Below are 19,169 nucleotides of genomic sequence, written 5' to 3' on the forward strand. Positions count from 1 at the left end.
CAGTTTTGTGTATGAGATCCAGACAACAGACTTTTACTCAGACCTCAAAGCCGACCCTACACTGATGGCTAAATTCGACACCAGCTGCTACCCTTCCGACCACCCATGCTTCTCCCCCATCAACGAGAAAGTTGTCGGTAAATTCAAAGATGAATGTGGGGGAGAAGTAATGGAGGAGTTTGTAAGCCTACGGGCCAAACTCTACGCCTACAGGTGTGGTGGTAAGAGCGAGAAAAAGGCCAAGGGCATCCAGCGATGTGTGGTCAAAAACCACATAACATTCGATGACTACCTGGATGCCCTGCAAGACCACGGCACAATGAGGGCAGGCGTTAGAGCAATTCGCTCCCGTCAGCACATACTCTATACTGAGTACAGCAATAAGCTGGCCATAACGTGGGAGGACGACAAACGGCTGATTTGCGAAGATGGTATCCACACAGTCCCCCACGGATATGTTGGAGGCGACGAATAATTTTTTTTTTCTGTAAATAGTTTTTGATTTAAATAGTTTGGCAGTTTGGTAGTTGTTTCCATTTGTTGTATAGTTTTTCTGTTTTTTGTTTTATAGTTTTCATTTTGTTGTACAGTTTATGTTTTTGCTGTACAGTTTTCCATTTTTGTTGTACAGTTTATGCTTTTGATGTATAGTATCCATTTTTGTTGTAAAGTTTCAGTTTTTTGATGTGTAGTTTCTGTTTTTGCTCCACTTTTGTTGTGTAAAATATGTTCTTAATTTAATAAATACAATTTTACCTACATATTGTTTATTATTTTTAATATAGAACCAATATCCCACGAGGTACTGATACTTATAAATGTCTTACAGAATGGTGAAATGTAATTATACACAAACATTAAAAATATCTGCTTCCATGCAGCTTTTAAACACATGTACGGAAACACGAACTTGTTTATAAAAGTGAAATAGAACGCAGACATTAAAAATATCTGCTTCCATGCAGCTTTTAAAACATGGATACGCAAACATGAAATTGTTTAGAAATGTAATTATACACAGACATTAAAAATAATTGCTTCCATGCAGCCTTTTAAATACGAGTACGCAAACATGAGAAGAGAATATTACTTGTGAGTTAGGACTCTGAAAAATTTCTGGCCTCGCTAAGATGGGGTAATAAATGTTTTTTTTAATATTATCATTACTTTAACTATCACATCCACAATGTTAGTACAAATAACATATATTTTAGTTAAAACCTATAAATGATAAGACTTTAAGAAAAAATGGTGGTTACAACAACGAAATTACTGTGGATTTTTGTGGATTTTTGTCTATAAGGGTCATAATAATGCTGGTACGGGATAGAAACTCTACCTTACGTACACTACGTACTTTAGAAACCTACACCCGATGATGACATCCTTCAGATGAAATTAAGATGGCGGTCTCCATTAAATTAGATGGCTGCCTCCAGCAGTCAACGATGGTATATATACATATATTTTTTTTCCTGATTTTCTAAGTTAATAATTATGATTTTCCAAGATGGTGGATGTAACGAAAAATTGTAACAGGGATGAGTGGGGTGTTCGATGATGATGTCATTGTAACAGAGGAGCGGGGTGTTAGATGGTGTATTCGTAATGTAGAGGAGTGGGGTGTTCGATGCGTAGGTTTTTTAATTGAAATTTTATTAAATAATATTTTTTTAATTTTATTTTAAAATTTTGATTATTTAAGTTTTTTTAATTTTAATTTTTTTTTCATTAAAATCAGATGATAAATAAAGATTTTCAAGATGGCAGACGAAACTCAAAATGGTGGAAAGTTCTAGAAAACAAAATGGCCGCCGGACTTGATGTAATCCAAGATGGCCGCCGGAAGTGACGTAATCCAAGATGGCCGCCGGAAGTGACGTAATTCAAGATGGCCGCTTCGAATCCCCGAATCCCCCTCCCCCCTCCCCTGTCCCCATATGAACTATATATACCTACTGTTGTCACGTCAAACTATCATCCGTAAACCGACTTTACAGACAACCAATTTTATTTTTTTTAGTGAGATGATTATTTCTTTAACGTGTGAACAGTTAATTATCGCGCTGTCGGAGCTTGTACGTTTGGCTTCGAGCGGCGATGTCATGGACAATGATCGCAAACACGTCTTTCCTCCGTGACGCCGGCTGGGGGCGCAGCGGTGCGCGCGGACTGCATTTAATCGCTGCACCGAGCCCCGGAAATGCGCACGAACTGCAGTGCTGATTGGTTTTCCTCGGCCCTTGACAGATAGTGACCCTCGTCTGTTGCAGTCCCGTTTCTTCGCGGTGCTGTCTCTCTCTCTACGACCTGCTGAATCGATTTTATAATGGAGCGAGTCCGAAGTAGACCAACTGGTTCGTCGCGAAAATATGAGGTTGATAACATAATGTTACGAACATGAGCAAGGCCGCGACACGTGCAGGCGCACAGCTGGCTGACATCACGTGGCCGCGCAACTTGAGACGTTCCGCGCGCACCTGGGTCGCCGCTTCCCCTCCCTCCAGCCCTCATCTCCCCGCGCGGTGCTGTTAGTTTGACATCCGAAACCTGACAGCTGCGGAGTTACGCGAGCCGCCGACACGTGTTTCGAGAGATTTCTGCCGTCGGGTCGGTTACGGAATGACGCGAACGGCCCCAGCCGCGCTCGTGATTTCTGGAAAGCGCCTGGGCTGATATAAAAGTCGGAGTTCAGAGGGAGAGAGAGAGTTCAGTCGGGAGTTCTCCCGCGGCGGAGTTTCCGGGGCGATAGTGCCGCGGGTGTGGCGGAGTCCCGAGCGAAGTTCCGAGCGAGGCGTCGAGCGGATCCTCGGCGAAGGCAAGTGCGTCGGCGGCGGCGGAGTGCGGCGACGGAGACCCAAGAGGGGTGCTGCGGCGAGAGGTGCGCCTTAGCGAGGTGTGTGGTGTGTGGAAACGAGTGACTGGGAAAGCAACGTTTTTTTAAAGTGCAATTGATTATTTGCCATTTTATAAGATTATTGCTAGTAATGTAAATAGTGGCTATAAATAAAACTGAGTGTGATACAAATCTTTAATTGGGCTATTCTTTACGAACCCACGATCGTAACAATATATAAATATTGTTAGGAACGCGAAGAGACCAGACCGCGATGCCAGGTCGCCCACGGCCTCTGACGTCAACGCGCCGTCCGCTGACGGGAGGCATGCCGCGCGCGCCTGGTCGGATTACAAGGGTCTTAGCCTATCCCTCCTTCCCCTCCTTCCCCTCCCCGCGTGGCGCTATGACTTTCCACGCTGTTCTCGACGCTTCGGGTCGGCGCGGGTCGGGATGTCGCGACTCGCTCCAGTCGCTCTCGTCGGTTCTGGAAGGACGACACAAACTATTTAAGCAGCGACGCCGGCCTCCGCAGGTTTTTTTTTTTTGCGACAGAGTTACGCGTGGAGTGCGGTCCAGTGAGGAGTGCGGACTGTGTAAAACATTTTTAAGTGCGGGTAATTGGTGATTAGACATTTTAACTAAGATTATTTATTAGATACGTAAATATTAGTAATCAATAAAAACTGTAATAAAACTTAATTTGGGATATCCCTTACGGATCCAGTTCTCCCCACATTGTTATAAATCGTTAACAATATTTATAGCTATAACTTAAGTTCTAAAGTGTTTCCCAAGGCTGGTAGGCTACACGTCTTTGGAGTTGGAGCTAAACTAAATTTTTATGATAAATAATAGACAAAGTATTTAAGATAGAACGTTAAGCATCTGGCAATAAATGTTCAATTGAACAAAGTTTTACAACGTCAGCAATACTTGTCCATATAACAAAAATATTTAATTGAAATATTTTTATTTTTCACATATTTTTGCGGCGTGTTTCTACCCTCATAATTTTTTCAATGAGATAATTTTGCTACAGTGACAAAATTCGTTTTGGTTTGTAGAACTCCATTTAATTAAGCGTAATGAAGAAACTCAAATGTTCCACCGGACGAATTTTCTCAGTTATTCACAGTAAATGAAAATTGGTTGTCTGTAAAGTCGGTTTACGGACGATAGTTTAACGTGATAACGTCATAACAAAACATTAATGAAATGATTGCATACTTTTCTGAATAAAATTGAATAATTTTTATTGAATTATCACTATTTTGTATGGATACAAAGAAGGAGTGAAATGAAATCTACAATTTAATTGATAAATTTACTTTTATTTGCAATCATTAATTCAAATATGTTTATTGCTTTAACGAAGAGATTATTTTAACTTTAACTTTTATACACGTTTGCTATTTAACTTCTTCCAATCTGTGTTATTCTGTTAAGGATAGGACGATGATAGGAAAAGTAGGAAACGAATGGGAGTGTCTCAAGTTTAATGTGCCTCGAAAAAGTCAACTCGATGGTTGTTCCAATAGAGTGGAAGAGAGATAGATGCGGCGCAAGCGTATAATGAGCGTAACGGGACAATTTTCCGTGCGTGCAGCCGGCTTTCATCGATTTATTAGACGTTTTCACGTCAAAAAAATGTTGTTCAGCTCGAACTTCGGAGACTGATACCAGCCGTGGGAAGTACCTACGTAAAGATCGTAAGTCGTATTATGTTTCCAACTTTTTTTTTTTGTCCTGATGAACCTACAGCCAAAGTTTGTCGTTTTAAATTGAGACTCGCCCGGAATTTATTGCGACGTGACTCAACTATGGACGTCTGTTAGTAGTCAGTGACCTCAAAAAAAAAATAACTTTTTTTACGCGGCCGGCATTTCACCCTCTCCGCTCGCGACGTCAAATTTAACTAAAAACTCGACGGGAAGTTTTCCTGCGTCGGGAGTGAAACAGTTCCTCGCTCGCAGTAGCACCTAACTACTTATTAAAAATAAAATTAACTTGCGGCGAGCTTCATCCTTCCAGGCGTGAAATACGTGACCTTACAAAAAAAATATAGGTTGGTAATTTGTTGAGGTTTAAATTACCTAATGATAAACTCTAAAAAAAACCTGTGTACGTTTCTTAGTTTCACTGCTATGCACAGATATATTTATTTATTTTCTACAGTATTTTAACTTCCCCAACAAAAATCCAAAATTGCAGCTAGTTAATATTATTTATTAATTTTTAGTGTTCGTATTATTTAAACATGTGGCGAAGCCAGATAACATGAACTTATGATTTTTACTCTAAACCACATTAAAAAAATGTAACGGAAAAATAGTAAATGTAGAGAGAAGCACATATATTAAATAAATAAGGTGGTTGTATGTACTCGCGTTAAAAATTATGATTATTTAAATACACTTAACTATTTTGAAATTATTAGTTACAAAGAAGATCGGAATTTTTGTACACAACTTTTGGCACAAACAATTTTTTGCAGTACAATGGATTAAGTGTGTTTGTGTATATGTGTGTGTATGTATTATATGTATATGTATGTGTGTGTAACTGAAGTAAACATCATTGCTCGGGCTTTACGCAGTGTAAAAAAAAAAAAAAAAGCCTTTTCTAGAGTAACTCGAATACGAAGATTTAATGTTTTTTTTCGCCCTTAAGAAATTTAAAATACTAGTACATGGGGGACTAGAGTAGTTTTAGATGTGTAACATCTTAGCTATCGGCGTACGGCATTTGGCTGGAGTGAGTGCGTGAGTGCCAGGGAAATGTGTGACGGGAAGTAGAGATAAGCGCGCGGTACTGGTACAGTTAGCGCTAGTGCTGAGGCCTGGTGGTGAGTGCAGACACTAACACGGCGCTGGGAAAGACAGAGAAGACACAGTTGTTCACCGTATTCGTTCCGCTAACATCAGTCCTGGACAGAGCGACGGCTTTTTTTTCTGATAAATTACAGATTTTCAGTATAGCAACAGTAACGAAAAGTGCAACGGTGAAGTCATGACAAAAAAATAGTGGATACCAAGATGTTGGAAGGTTTTAGAATCCATATATGGCGGATGTGACGTAATATTTAAATAAATTGCAGTACTCAAAATGGTTGCTGATGTCAGGGTCATAAGCTCTGATGGGGCTTGTGAGAAAAATTGCCCCTCTTTGAGGAAAATGGCTTTTCTGAGGAAAATCACCACTCATCGAGGAAATTTGGTCCCTTCATATTTTTGGAGGAAATAAAATATATATTTCTTTCGAAAGAGGAAAATTTTTATTTTCCATGAATTTTTGAAGTTATACTTCTTTATGCGCGTTATGAAAAAATGGTGAGAGTGAAATTTTAAGATGCGCGCGCATCACTGTAACACAAAATTAACAGTTTGCAGCCCGCTAAACCGCTCATTGTCTCAAAAAAAAGCTACCAACAAAATAGAAATAGAACCTCTATTAGTAGCGCTTGTTGGGTCGCCTCTGATCACTGTTTTCATATTTATAATATTTATCCACATGTTTCTAGTTTCTACATTCACAACACGTGTTTTAGTTTCATACAAGTGCGAATTATATATGCGCTAATAAATTATATTCAGTAGTGATTTAAATTAAACATTCTGATTAATGAGTTTACTATTCGTAAATATTAGTAAAAAAAAAATTGTGCTTATATACTTTTTCAAGTGCTCCAATATAATTCAGGTTAACTATCCGTATGTATTATTTATTGATATAAATTAAAATATTATCTAATATAATTAATACTAAATATTATTAAATTATTAATGTTAAATACTTATTATTGGTTATTTAATATTTACAAAATAAAGAAATAAAGTTAATAAAACTTTTAATAAAAAATTTGTGATAAAAATTAAAATCGAACATCAAATTAAAATATTAACTTTTTAATATTTATTATTAAATTGAATAAATAATAAATATTTATAAAAATAAATGAACAATTTTAATGAAACCTTTTTGATAAAAATGATAAGTGAATATTAAATTAAGAAAATAATAAATATTTAAAAAAATGAATAAACTTATATTAAATTTTTTAATTTATTATTAAATATATTTATTTTCTTTTAAAATATTAAATAATAATAAATATTTAAAAATAAGAATTTTATAATATTTAGTACAAATTGTCATTAATATTTATTCTCTAAATTTTATTTTTTTAATTTTTCAAATTTAAACAGAACTTTATTGACTGTGTTGACTATCTTAATCCAGCCCTTTTATTATTTTATTGTAATTAATTATTTGCATGCAATTAAAAACTATTTTTTAATGATGCCAAAGAAGTAAAACTTCTCACGCGCGTACATAAATAGATGCACTTTTTTTTATTTATTTTTTTTAGATTTTTGGCCAATATTGGCGAATGTTTGACAAATTTAGGCAACATTTTTGCGATTCTTTAGCAAATTTCTGCAAATTTGAATGTCTAAAGCCAAGCAAAGCCAAGGTCAGGTTCATCCAAGATGGCCGCCGTGAAGTCAAAATCCAAGATGGCCGCCAATAATTGACCCCCATCCTCAATCCTCACACAGAACCCAGGTGCATGTTCGGCTATTTTATGCTACTAATGTAATATCGCGAATGCTAAATGCTGGCATAATAATTTGCGTGTGAGTACAATCATGGCTTCTTACTGAGAGTTTTAATCAGTATTGACAAGCCTACTAATCCACTCAAGTTTGGTGTATTTCAGAAAATTCGAACACGAAAAGTGTTTGCACGTTCCTCAATTTTGTGATGACAAATTTCTAGTTTCCCGAGAGACAAAAATGTCCAGATTCTTTTACACTTCATGTTGAACCGTGCGAGGTACCTCTGCTCTGTTATGTTTGTTTCGTGTTTTTGTCTCGTTTTGACTGTTGTGCTGAATTTTTTTGGGTTCAATATTTTTGTGCTCTCATCATTTGTGGGTTTTTTTTTTCGTTCTCTTTTTTTTGGGAAAACGATTGTGTTTGTTTCGTCTTTTCGTTTTGCTAAGTTTTTGTCTTGTTTCAACTGTTGTGCTGAATTTTTTGGATTAGGTATTTTTGTGCTGTTACATTTGTGGGGTTTTTCGTTTTGTTGGTTCATTTTTCTTTGTTTTTCTTTGTTGACCATATTCCTGTTGTGGAGTATTGTGTGGTGTTTATATCCTGACAACAGCAATTTTTGCTTAATTTGTGTTTTTGTCTTTTGTGTTTTTTGTAGTTTTCTTCTACAGACATACATGTGCATAGCAATGGCGTATGTCCAAAAGCTTACATCAAGTCATGCACTCCCATTGCACAAATCTTTCAAAGATAATATCTCTGTTATACAGTTGGATAAGCAACATGATTACGAGTTTATTCGGCAGTCAACATTCGTAGCATTTCAGGTGTCGTAGGAAAGTTGGAAGTGGAGTCATGCTATTTCAGTATGACGTTCGTTGTGGAATTATTGCATTATATACATTTTTTTTATTTGAATCGTATTTTATTCAGATATTTATTATTTATAGAGTTTCTTGAAACTGTGCTTGTAAGGAATCGGATAATTTTTTGAAGTGAAAACTTATTTAGCTGCGTTGAGCGATTTTTGGTAGGGGCAAAACTCATGTGTTCGCATCACCGACATGCTGTAGCAGCAGTAAGTGAAGTTAATTTGACCACGTGAATACATGACCTAGGTCTGACATCACTGGTAAGTCATAGCTAGGTAATTTTTTACATACCACTGACATCTGTTGTGACTAAAAAATGATGTAAGGATAAATGATATGCTGACATCGTACTGATATAATACCAAAATCATTTTCTTACGTACATTTGACGTAGAAATGATGTCATATTACACATTTAAGAACAAATTTTTGAGTTTTCACTTCTGTTGACAGTCCCCATGACTGGATTTTTTTTTTCTTCATCATCGTGCATGCAACACAGCGTAGTGCCATGTTTGTCCTCTCTTCCATTCAGAAAACAAAAAACGGGACACGTCGATAAACGTTGTTTCTGGTTGGCGAAAGTTGGGAAAGACCTGTAGCAAGGAAATTAGCATTCCGTCTTAACTCTCGGAAGGACCTGTCACACTGTCAGACAAAGTCCTTCTAGTAAAGTTTATTTAGGGAAGGGGGGGGGGGAAGAGAGAATGACGTCACCGAACACGTGACTAGCGCGGCCGTGTTTTGTTTTAAGAGGGTGGGGGTGTTGCCGGGAAGCCTATGATGTACATTCTATATTGCACAGACCCGAATACTCACGTTGGCAAGCCGTCTTCTCACAGACGGGAGAGCCAAACTCCCGATCGTGCATCTTCGTTTTTTTTGTTTAATTGTAAATAAATATACAACTCATGATTTCTAATGGTCCATTAGGTTAGGTTAGCTACATTATAAATACTTTAAAACATTGTGGACGGTTGATTTGGTTAGGATAGCTACATTAAAGATACTGTGAAATCATGTAAACGGTTTCCCAGCCCTGGATAGCTACATATTAAAAAGTTAATTGCCAAGCAACCATAAAATGATTTTACAGTACAATTAATTTGGCGGTTAATGAGCCGTCCTTGCTGTTTTTTTTTAAAAAAAAACATGTATTAAGTTTTTTTTTTTTTTTTTTTTTTTTACGAATATTTCAAAACACAATACTTTAACCCCTCACAGTGAATAACTTCAACGTGCAGCATGTCCGTGAAAGTATGGCCAGTTATAAATTTTAATATTATCAACTGTGAGCGTTGTAGAGTGTTGGTTCAAGGTCACGCCAGAGTCAACTCAAACAGTTTCAGATAAGCTCATGCTCGAGCACTGCTTTGTTGTTTTCCCGCTCGCAGCGCCACCTACTAGAGGTGGGTTGCAGAGTAACAATCTGTTACTTGGTACTGATACACGCCTGTATTAGGTACTGCAAACGAGTACATTATTCAAGTATCAAGTACTTTAGTATCAGTTCATAATTCGCCTGGAACAACACCACGGCCAATGTGCGCAGAACCCGATCGCAGATGACGGTCACTTGGGCGGAGCTTGTGAAAGGGGAGGGAGCGGCACGACGAATAAGGGATAAAGAAGGGAAAGAATGTAGGGGAGGAAGCACAGTAGAAGGCGTTGAAGGAGAGGCGCAGAGCGAAATTGTTACGAGTCGTTTTGTTTTTGTCCCATATCAAAGTACGCTCAGTGCGCAGTGCGTGCTTCTTGCGAAGACTGAAGACTCAGATTACGAAAGGCGCGGAAAGAGAACACCGATACCCTTTTTTTCGACTACGAAGAATGTAGAATGAGAAAACTGATACCTTTTTACGAAGAACGTGGAAAGAGAAAACTCATACCTTTTTACGCTGGTGATGACGGCACGGAGGATGTGTAACCTGTAACGAGAATGCTGCTTCCTGGGACTGCTACTGCTGTTGCTGATACAGAAGTATCAGCGACTTGTAACCAGTACATTACTGTATCATTAACTGGTTGAAACTGATACCGAAATTTGCTGTAACAACCCACCTCTACCACCTACGCAATATGGCGACTCGTGAGCGTTAAAGCGTGGGAAACCTTCATTTCACAGACGGGAGAGCCACACCCGAAGTTCCCCGAAGTTCATGCTAGGAAACAGTTTACATGATTTCACAGTATCTTTAATGTAGCTATCGTAACCAAATCAACCGTCCACGATGTTTTAAAGTATTTATAATGTAGCTAACCAAACCTAATAGACCATTAGTATCATGTTATCAACACATTTACAATGAACAAAAAAAAAACAGAAGCTGCACGATCGGGCGTTTGGCTCTCTCGTCTGTGAAAAGAAGGCTTCCCACGTTGGCGCGTGTTCGAGATGTGTCGACTTGCCGGAGTGGGGTCGTGTGAACTATCGATCCGTCGGTGCGGCCGTCGCGTGTACGCGGAAGGCCCGACCGTGTCCGAGGCCATAAGGTCGAGAACCGGGCGATGCCCGCTGCCTGCAGCCTTGCCCGCGCGTCTCCCTCGACCTTACGGCCCGCGCTGTTTCAGGTTTAATGTGCCTCGGAAAAGTCAAATCGATGTTTGTTCCAATCGAGTGGAAGAGAGATAGATGCGACGCAAGCGTACAATGAGCGTAACGGGACACCGCGTAACGGGACTATGTTCGTAACGGGACACTTTTTCGTGCGTGCAGCCGGCGTTCATCGATTTATTAGACGTTGTCTCGTCAAAAACCACAAAACAAAATTATGTAAACAAGCACGTAAATTAACCACAGAAATCAACTAACAGGTGAACACAACTTTGTGATTCGTAGATTTTAATATATATTTTGTTTAAAGTTTTGTCTTCAAATTTAACCTGTATTTATAATTTCAAACTAAAACGAAATGTACAAAGAAGCTATTACGCTGTGTGAAATGTTAAAGCCTACGTATGAGAGCTATTCTTGGTAAGAATTATCATTTATATCGGTTTTGAAAATTGAGGTAGCAAGGAAAATGACGTTCCTCCAAATCCAGAACCGCTTGTGGATGCAGTGGATTTTTGTTTGTGTCTTTGCGGAATACGTGGAGATCTTGTTTATCGTATTTTCTTCCTTCGGTCATTGTTTCAGCCAGGTCACATAGCAACCGTGTTTATCTTTCAATCACTGCTGTTGTCTTTCCCAGAGGCCTTTGCCATGCGTGGGAAATAGTTTTATCTTCCACACAGCTGGATATTGAACTTCTAGTGATAACACTGTCAGTTGATGATTGAAAAAAAATATATATAAACAGTACACCTGATTGATATGTTAAATTGTTAAGGTACTGAAATAAATATTTTAAGCCAGGGTAAATGGAGTTTAGGGCATACAATGCTTATTGGGTCAAGATGAATGGTCTAGCGTGTCTACCAAAGTTCCGTGTCCTCACTCTTATTGTGTATTATGTTAGTTTTTTTTTTTTTTGTATTTTGTAGTCGATCGCTGTTTGTCTCGGTTCTGAAGTGATTCAAAACAATGCATGAAAAACGCAATACCACTTTTGTCTGGTATTATTGTATACTGTCAAGTTTTATCTAAATTTTTATGTTTGAAACAACACTTTCACTTGTCATTGGTAATGAAAAAAAGGTGAATTGCTTTACTAATACATTTTTATTACTCAGATTTTCCTTTGGCACTTTTTAAAAGCAGCATTTTACGGAACATTCTCCTTTGCAATATTTAAAATCCTGCATTATTGTAAAAGTCTGTGTGTTTTTTTTAAAAATGAGATTATAATGCAGATGTTTAAATACTAATCTCAAGTGCAAAATTGTCAGTGTATTTTATTTTAGGCGTATAAAACATACTTTTAGTTTACAATACTTCATCTCAGCACATAAGTTTCGACCCTGCTTGTACGATGATTGTTTGGTTGGCCAAAAGGCGTAATTATAGCATTTTTTTCCCCTATTGCGTCTTAATTTGGACTTTGCTTGATGACTTCACTGAAGTTATAATTTCAGAAAAAAATGTCGTGCGTGTGCTTTAACGTAGGGACAATGCTTTATGAGTGGTTTGAACTTCTTATCTTCAGAAAAATAGACCTCCGACAACTCCGCCTTATCTTGTGATGTATAAGCAGTGTCGCAACTTGTTTGACAACGTCAGTCGTCGTATGTGCAGGGTAGTTGTGTTGCTGTTCAGTGTTCTTCATGGGAGGGAGTGCAGTGGTTAGAAGTGCGGTGTTCAGCTGTGGTGATGCGCGGCCGCATGTTTGTTCGCTGTTGCAGGCCGCCTTCTAGATAATGGGTCATGATAATGGATAATGAACAACCTCACCAAGAGCTGGTGAAGTGCGTAGTGGTGGGAGACACGGCCGTCGGCAAGACGAGACTCATCTGCGCGCGCGCCTGCAACAAGCAGGTGTCACTGTCTCAGCTGCTGTCCACACACGTGCCCACCGTGTGGGCCATCGACCAGTACCGCATCTACAAGGATGTGAGTACCGTCTACTGCCTGCTGTAGTACCCACCCTTTACTGTGTGTCCCGTAGCAGTCCATCGACCAGTACCGCATCTACAAGGATGTGAGTACCGTCTACTGCCTGCTGTAGTACCCACCCTTTACTGTGTGTCCTCTAGCAGTCCATACACCTGGCCACAGTGACCAGTACCGCATCTACAAGGATGTGAGTACCGCCTGCTGCCTGCTGTGGTACACCCTTTACTGTGTGTCCCGTAGCAGTCCATGTGTGGGCCATCGGCCAGTACCGCATCTACAAGGATGTGAGTACCGCCTGCTGCCTGCTGTGGTACCCACCCTTTACTGTGTGTCCCGTAGCAGTCCATCGACCAGTACCGCATCTACAAGGATGTGAGTACCGCCTGCTGCCTGCTGTGGTACCCACCCTTTACTGTGTGTCCCGTAGCAGTCCATCGACCAGTACCGCATCTACAAGGATGTGAGTACCGTCTACTACCTGCTGTGGTACCCACCCTTTACTGTGTGTCCCGTAGCAGTCCATCGACCAGTACCGCTTCTACAAGGATGTGAGTACCGCCCACTGCCTGCTGTGGTACACCCTTTACTGTGTGTCCTGTAGCAGTCCATGTGTGGGCCATCGACCAGTACCGCATCAACAAGGATGTGAGTACCGTCTACTGCCTGCTGTGGTACACCCTTTACTGTGTGTCCTGTAGCAGTCCATGTGTGGGCCATCGACCAGTACCGCATCTACAAGGATGTGAGTACCGTCTACTGCCTGCTGTGGTACACCCTTTACTGTGTGTCCTGTAGCAGTCCATGTGTGGGCCATCGACCAGTACCGCATCTACAAGGATGTGAGTACCGTCTACTGCCTGCTGTAGTGCACCCTTTACTGTGTGTCCTGTAGCAGTCCATGTGTGGGCCATCGACCAGTACCGCATCTACAAGGATGTGAGTACCGTCTACTGTCTGCTGTAGTACTTTCCCTTTACTGTGTGTCCTCTAGCAGTCCATGTGTGGGCCATCGACAAGTACCACACCTACAAGGATGTGAGTACCGCCTACTGCCTGCTGTGGTGCATCCTTTATTGTGTGTCCTCTAGCAGTCCATATGTGGGCCATGATTTGTTGTATATTTTACAATTTTGGCTTATTTGCATTTGAAATTACATACAATGTAAGTGCTTTAGTTACTTAACCCATTGTCAGTGGCGTACGCAAGATGGGATATCCATATATCACAAACACTCCCCCCTCCCCACCTCAAAAAAAATCCTAAAAAAAGTATAAAAAATTGTATTATTCCCAACAAAATGAACAAATTTGGAAGCAGAAAAGAAAGAAATAGTTCAACCCCCCCCCCCCCCCAACTAAGCTCCCTGGGAAATGAATTCTGCGTTAGCTCATGCCCATAGGTAACGTGTATAGATTTAGCAATTAACAAGTGAAAACATCACACACTTGTAGTTGTGAGAGAAACGAGCCAAGCTCGTCCTGGTGGCAGTGTCAGTGGAGGGACCGATACGAGCCTGGCTCGTGATGGCTGCACGAGGCTGCAGTGTCCGTAGAGCACTAGCCCTGCTCGAGGAACGGGCACGAGCCTGGCTCGTGAGTGGCTGCACGAGGCTGCAGTGTCCGTAGAGCACTAGCCCTGCTCGAGGAACGGGCACGAGCCTGGCTCGTGAGTGGCTGCACGAGGCTGCAGTGTCCGTAGAGCACTAGCCCTGCTCGAGGAACGGGTACGAGCCTGGCTCGTGAGTGGCTGCACGAGGCTGCAGTGTCCGTAGAGCACTAGCCCTGCTCGAGGAACGGGTACGAGCCTGGCTCGTGAGTGGCTGCACGAGGCTGCAGTGTCCGTAGAGCACTAGCCCTGCTCGAGGGACGGGCACGAGCCTGGCTCGTGAGTGGCTGCACGAGGCTGCAGTGTCCGTAGAGCACTAGCCCTGCTCGAGGAACGGGTACGAGCCTGGCTCGTGAGTGGCTGCACGAGGCTGCAGTGTCCGTAGAGCACTAGCCCTGCTCGAGGAACGGGTACGAGCCTGGCTCGTGAGTGGCTGCACGAGGCTGCAGTGTCCGTAGAGCACTAGCCCTGCTCGAGGGACGGGCACGAGCCTGGCTCGTGAGTGGCTCTACGAGGCTGCAGTGTCCGTAGAGCACTAGCCCTGCTCGAGGAACGGGTACGAGCCTGGCTCGTGAGTGGCTGCACGAGGCTGCAGTGTCCGTAGAGCACTAGCCCTGCTCGAGGAACGGGTACGAGCCTGGCTCGTGAGTGGCTGCACGAGGCTGCAGTGTCCGTAGAGCACTAGCCCTGCTCGAGGGACGGGCACGAGCCTGGCTCGTGAGTGGCTGCACGAGGCTGCAGTGTCCGTAGAGCACTAGCCCTGCTCGAGGGACGGGTACGAGCCTGGCTCGTGAGTGGCTCTACGAGGCTGCAGTGTCCGTAGAGCACTAGCCCTGCTCGAGGAACGGGTACGAGCCTGTCTCGTGAGTGGCTGCACGAGGCTGCAGTGTCCGTAGAGCACTAGCCCTGCTCGAGGAACGGGTACGAGCCTGGCTCGTGAGTGGCTGCACGAGGCTGCAGTGTCCGTAGAGCACTAGCCCTGCTCGAGGGACGGGTACGAGCCTGGCTCGTGAGTGGCTGCACGAGGCTGCAGTGTCCGTAGAGCACTAGCCCTGCTCGAGGGACGGGCACGAGCCTGGCTCGTGAGTGGCTGCACGAGGCTGCAGTGTCCGTAGAGCACTAGCCCTGCTCGAGGGACGGGCACGAGCCTGGCTCGTGAGTGGCTCTACGAGGCTGCAGTGTCCGTAGAGCACTAGCCCTGCTCGAGGGACGGGTACGAGCCTGGCTCGTGAGTGGCTCTACGAGGCTGCAGTGTCCGTAGAGCACTAGCCCTGCTCGAGGGACGGGTACGAGCCTGGCTCGTGAGTGGCTGCACGAGGCTGCAGTGTCCGTGGAGCACGAGCCCTGCTCGAGGAACGGGTACGAGCCTGGCTCGTGAGTGGCTGCACGAGGCTGCAGTGTCCGTAGAGCACTAGCCCTGCTCGAGGGACGGGCACGAGCTTGGCTCGTGAGTGGCTGCACGAGGCTGCAGTGTCCGTGGAGCACGAGCCCTGCTCGAGGAACGGGTACGAGCCTGGCTCGTGAGTGGCTCTACGAGGCTGCAGTGTCCGTGGAGCACGAGCCCTGCTCGAGGGACGGGCACGAGCTTGGCTCGTGAGTGGCTGCACGAGGCTGCAGTGTCCGTGGAGCACTAGCCCTGCTCGAGGGACGGGTACGAGCCTGGCTCGTGAGTGGCTGCACGAGGCTGCAGTGTCCGTGGAGCACTAGCCCTGCTCGAGGAACGGGTACGAGCCTGGCTCGTGAGTGGCTGCACGAGGCTGCAGTGTCAGTGGAGCACTAGCCCTGCTCGAGGAACGGGTACGAGCCTGGCTCGTGAGTGGCTGCACGAGGCTGCAGTGTCCGTGGAGCACGAGCCCTGCTCGAGGGACGGGCACGAGCTTGGCTCGTGAGTGGCTGCACGAGGCTGCAGTGTCCGTGGAGCACGAGCCCTGCTCGAGGAACGGGTACGAGCCTGGCTCGTGAGTGGCTGCACGAGGCTGCAGCGTCCGTGGAGCACTAGCCCTGCTCGAGGGACGGGCACGAGCCTGGCTCGTGAGTGGCTGCACGAGGCTGCAGTGTCCGTAGAGCACTAGCCCTGCTCGAGAGACGGGCACGAGCCTGGCTCGTGAGTGGCTCTACGAGGCTGCAGTGTCCGTAGAGCACTAGCCCTGCTCGAGGGACGGGTACGAGCCTGGCTCGTGAGTGGCTCTACGAGGCTGCAGTGTCCGTAGAGCACTAGCCCTGCTCGAGGGACGGGTACGAGCCTGGCTCGTGAGTGGCTGCACGAGGCTGCAGTGTCCGTGGAGCACGAGCCCTGCTCGAGGAACGGGTACGAGCCTGGCTCGTGAGTGGCTGCACGAGGCTGCAGTGTCCGTGGAGCACGAGCCCTGCTCGAGGGACGGGCACGAGCTTGGCTCGTGAGTGGCTGCACGAGGCTGCAGTGTCCGTGGAGCACGAGCCCTGCTCGAGGAACGGGTACGAGCCTGGCTCGTGAGTGGCTGCACGAGGCTGCAGTGTCCGTGGAGCACGAGCCCTGCTCGAGGGACGGGCACGAGCTTGGCTCGTGAGTGGCTGCACGAGGCTGCAGTGTCCGTGGAGCACGAGCCCTGCTCGAGGGACGGGTACGAGCCTGGCTCGTGAGTGGCTGCACGAGGCTGCAGTGTCCATGGAGCACGAGCCCTGCTCGAGGGACGGGCACGAGCTTGGCTCGTGAGTGGCTGCACGAGGCTGCAGTGTCCGTGGAGCACGAGCCCTGCTCGAGGAACGGGTACGAGCCTGGCTCGTGAGTGGCTGCACGAGGCTGCAGTGTCCGTAGAGCACTAGCCCTGCTCGAGGGACGGGCACGAGCCTGGCTCGTGAGTGGCTCTACGAGGCTGCAGTGTCCGTAGAGCACTAGCCCTGCTCGAGGAACGGGTACGAGCCTGGCTCTTGAGTGGCTGCACGAGGCTGCAGTGTCCGTAGAGCACTAGCCCTGCTCGAGGGACGGGTACGAGCCTGGCTCGTGAGTGGCTCTACGAGGCTGCAGTGTCCGTAGAGCACTAGCCCTGCTCGAGGGACGGGTACGAGCCTGGCTCGTGAGTGGCTGCACGAGGCTGCAGTGTCCGTGGAGCACTAGCCCTGCTCGAGGGACGGGTACGAGCCTGGCTCGTGAGTGGCTCTACGAGGCTGCAGTGTCCGTGGAGCACTAGCCCTGCTCGAGGGACGGGTACGAGCCTGGCTCGTGAGTGGCTGCACGAGGCTGCAGTGTCCGTAGAGCACTAGCCCTGCTCGAGGGACGGGTACGAGCCTGGCTCGTGAGTGGCTCTACGAGGCTGCAGTGTCCGTAGAGCACTAGCCCTGCTCGAGGGACGGGTACGAGCCTGGCTCGTGAGTGGCTGCACGAGGCTGCAGTGTCCGTAGAGCACTAGCCCTGCTCGAGGGACGGGTACTAGCCTGGCTCGTGAGTGGCTCTACGAGGCTGCAGTGTCCGTAGAGCATTATCCCTGCTCGAGGGACGGGTACGAGCCTGGCTCGTGAGTGGCTGCACGAGGTTGCAGTGTCCGTAGAACACTAGTCCTGCTCGAGGGACGGGTACGAGCTAGGCTCGTGAGTGGCTGCACGAGGCTGCAGTGTCCGTAGAGCACTAGCCCTGCTCGAGGGACGGGTACGAGCCTGGCTCGTGAGTGGCTGCACGAGGCTGCAGTGTCCGTAGAGCACGAGCCCTGCTAGAGGGACGGGTACGAGCCTGGCTCGAGAGTGGCTGCACGAGGCTGCAGCGTCCGTAGAGCACGAGCCCTGCTCGAGTGACGGGCACGAGCCTGGCTCGTGAGTGGCTGCACGAGGCTGCAGTGACCGTGGAGCACGAGCTTTGCTCGTGAGACGGGTACGACCCTGGCTCGTGAGTGGCTGCACGAGGCTGCAGCGTCCGTAGAGCACGAGCCCTGCTAGAGGGACGGGTACGAGCCTGGCTCGTGAGTGGCTGCACGAGGCTGCAGCGTCCGTAGAGCACGAGCCCTGCTCGAGGGACGGGCACGAGCCTGGCTCGTGAGTGGCTGCACGAGGCTGCAGCGTCCGTGGAGCACTAGCCCTGCTCGAGGGACGGGCACGAGCCTGGCTCGTGAGTGGCTGCACGAGGCTGCAGTGTCCGTAGAGCACTAGCCCTGCTCGAGGGACGGGTACGAGCCTGGCTCGTGAGTGGCTGCACGAGGCTGCAGCGTCCGTAGAGCACGAGCCCTGCTCGAGGGACGGGCACGAGCCTGGTTCGTGAGTGGCTGCACGAGGCTGCAGTGACCGTGGAGCACGAGCTTTGCTCGTGAGACGGGTACGACCCTGGCTCGTGAGTGGCTGCACGAGGCTGCAGCGTCCGTAGAGCACGAGCCCTATTCGAGGGACGGGTACGAGCTTGGCTCGTGAGTGGTTGCACGAGGTTGCAGTGTCCGTAGAACACTAGCCCTGCTCGAGGGACGGGTACGAGCCTGGCTCGTGAGTGGCTGCACGAGGCTGCAGCGTCCGTGGAGCACGAACCCTTGTCGAGGGACGGGTACGACCCTGGCTCGTGAGTGGCTTATCGAGGTTGCAGTGTCCGTAGAACACTAGCCCTGCTCGAGGGACGGGTACGAGCCTGGCTCGTGAGTGGCTGCACGAGGCTGCAGCGTCCGTGGAGCACTAGCCCTGCTCGAGGGACGGGTACGAGCCTGGCTCGTGAGTGGCTGCACGAGGCTGCAGCGTCCGTGGAGCACTAGCCCTGCTCGAGGGACGGGTACGAGCCTGGCTCGTGAGTGGCTGCACGAGGCTGCAGTGTCCGTAGAGCACGAGCCCTGCTCGAGGGACGGGTACGAGCCTG

At 46.4% G+C, this 19,169-nt stretch overlaps 1 protein-coding gene across 5 annotated transcripts in view; it reads left to right on the top strand.

The window, feature by feature from the left end:
* LOC134540549 (rho-related BTB domain-containing protein 1) overlaps window positions 1–19,169 on the top strand; it is a 123,835-nt gene that overhangs the window by 56,031 nt on the left and 48,635 nt on the right. For 4 of the 5 annotated variants that reach the window (XM_063383359.1, XM_063383358.1, XM_063383362.1 and 1 more), the window contains exon 3: window positions 12,552–12,759. In XM_063383359.1, the coding sequence (XP_063239429.1) occupies window positions 12,574–12,759 (186 nt within the window). In that variant the 5' untranslated portion in view covers window positions 12,552–12,573. Of the gene's footprint in view, window positions 1–12,444; window positions 12,760–19,169 lie in introns of those variants that run through there. The other variant, XM_063383361.1, reaches the window with a different exon arrangement.

The sequence above is a fragment of the Bacillus rossius genome, chromosome 17, assembly GCF_032445375.1.
Source record: "Bacillus rossius redtenbacheri isolate Brsri chromosome 17, Brsri_v3, whole genome shotgun sequence".
Lineage (NCBI taxonomy): Eukaryota > Metazoa > Arthropoda > Insecta > Phasmatodea > Bacillidae > Bacillus > Bacillus rossius.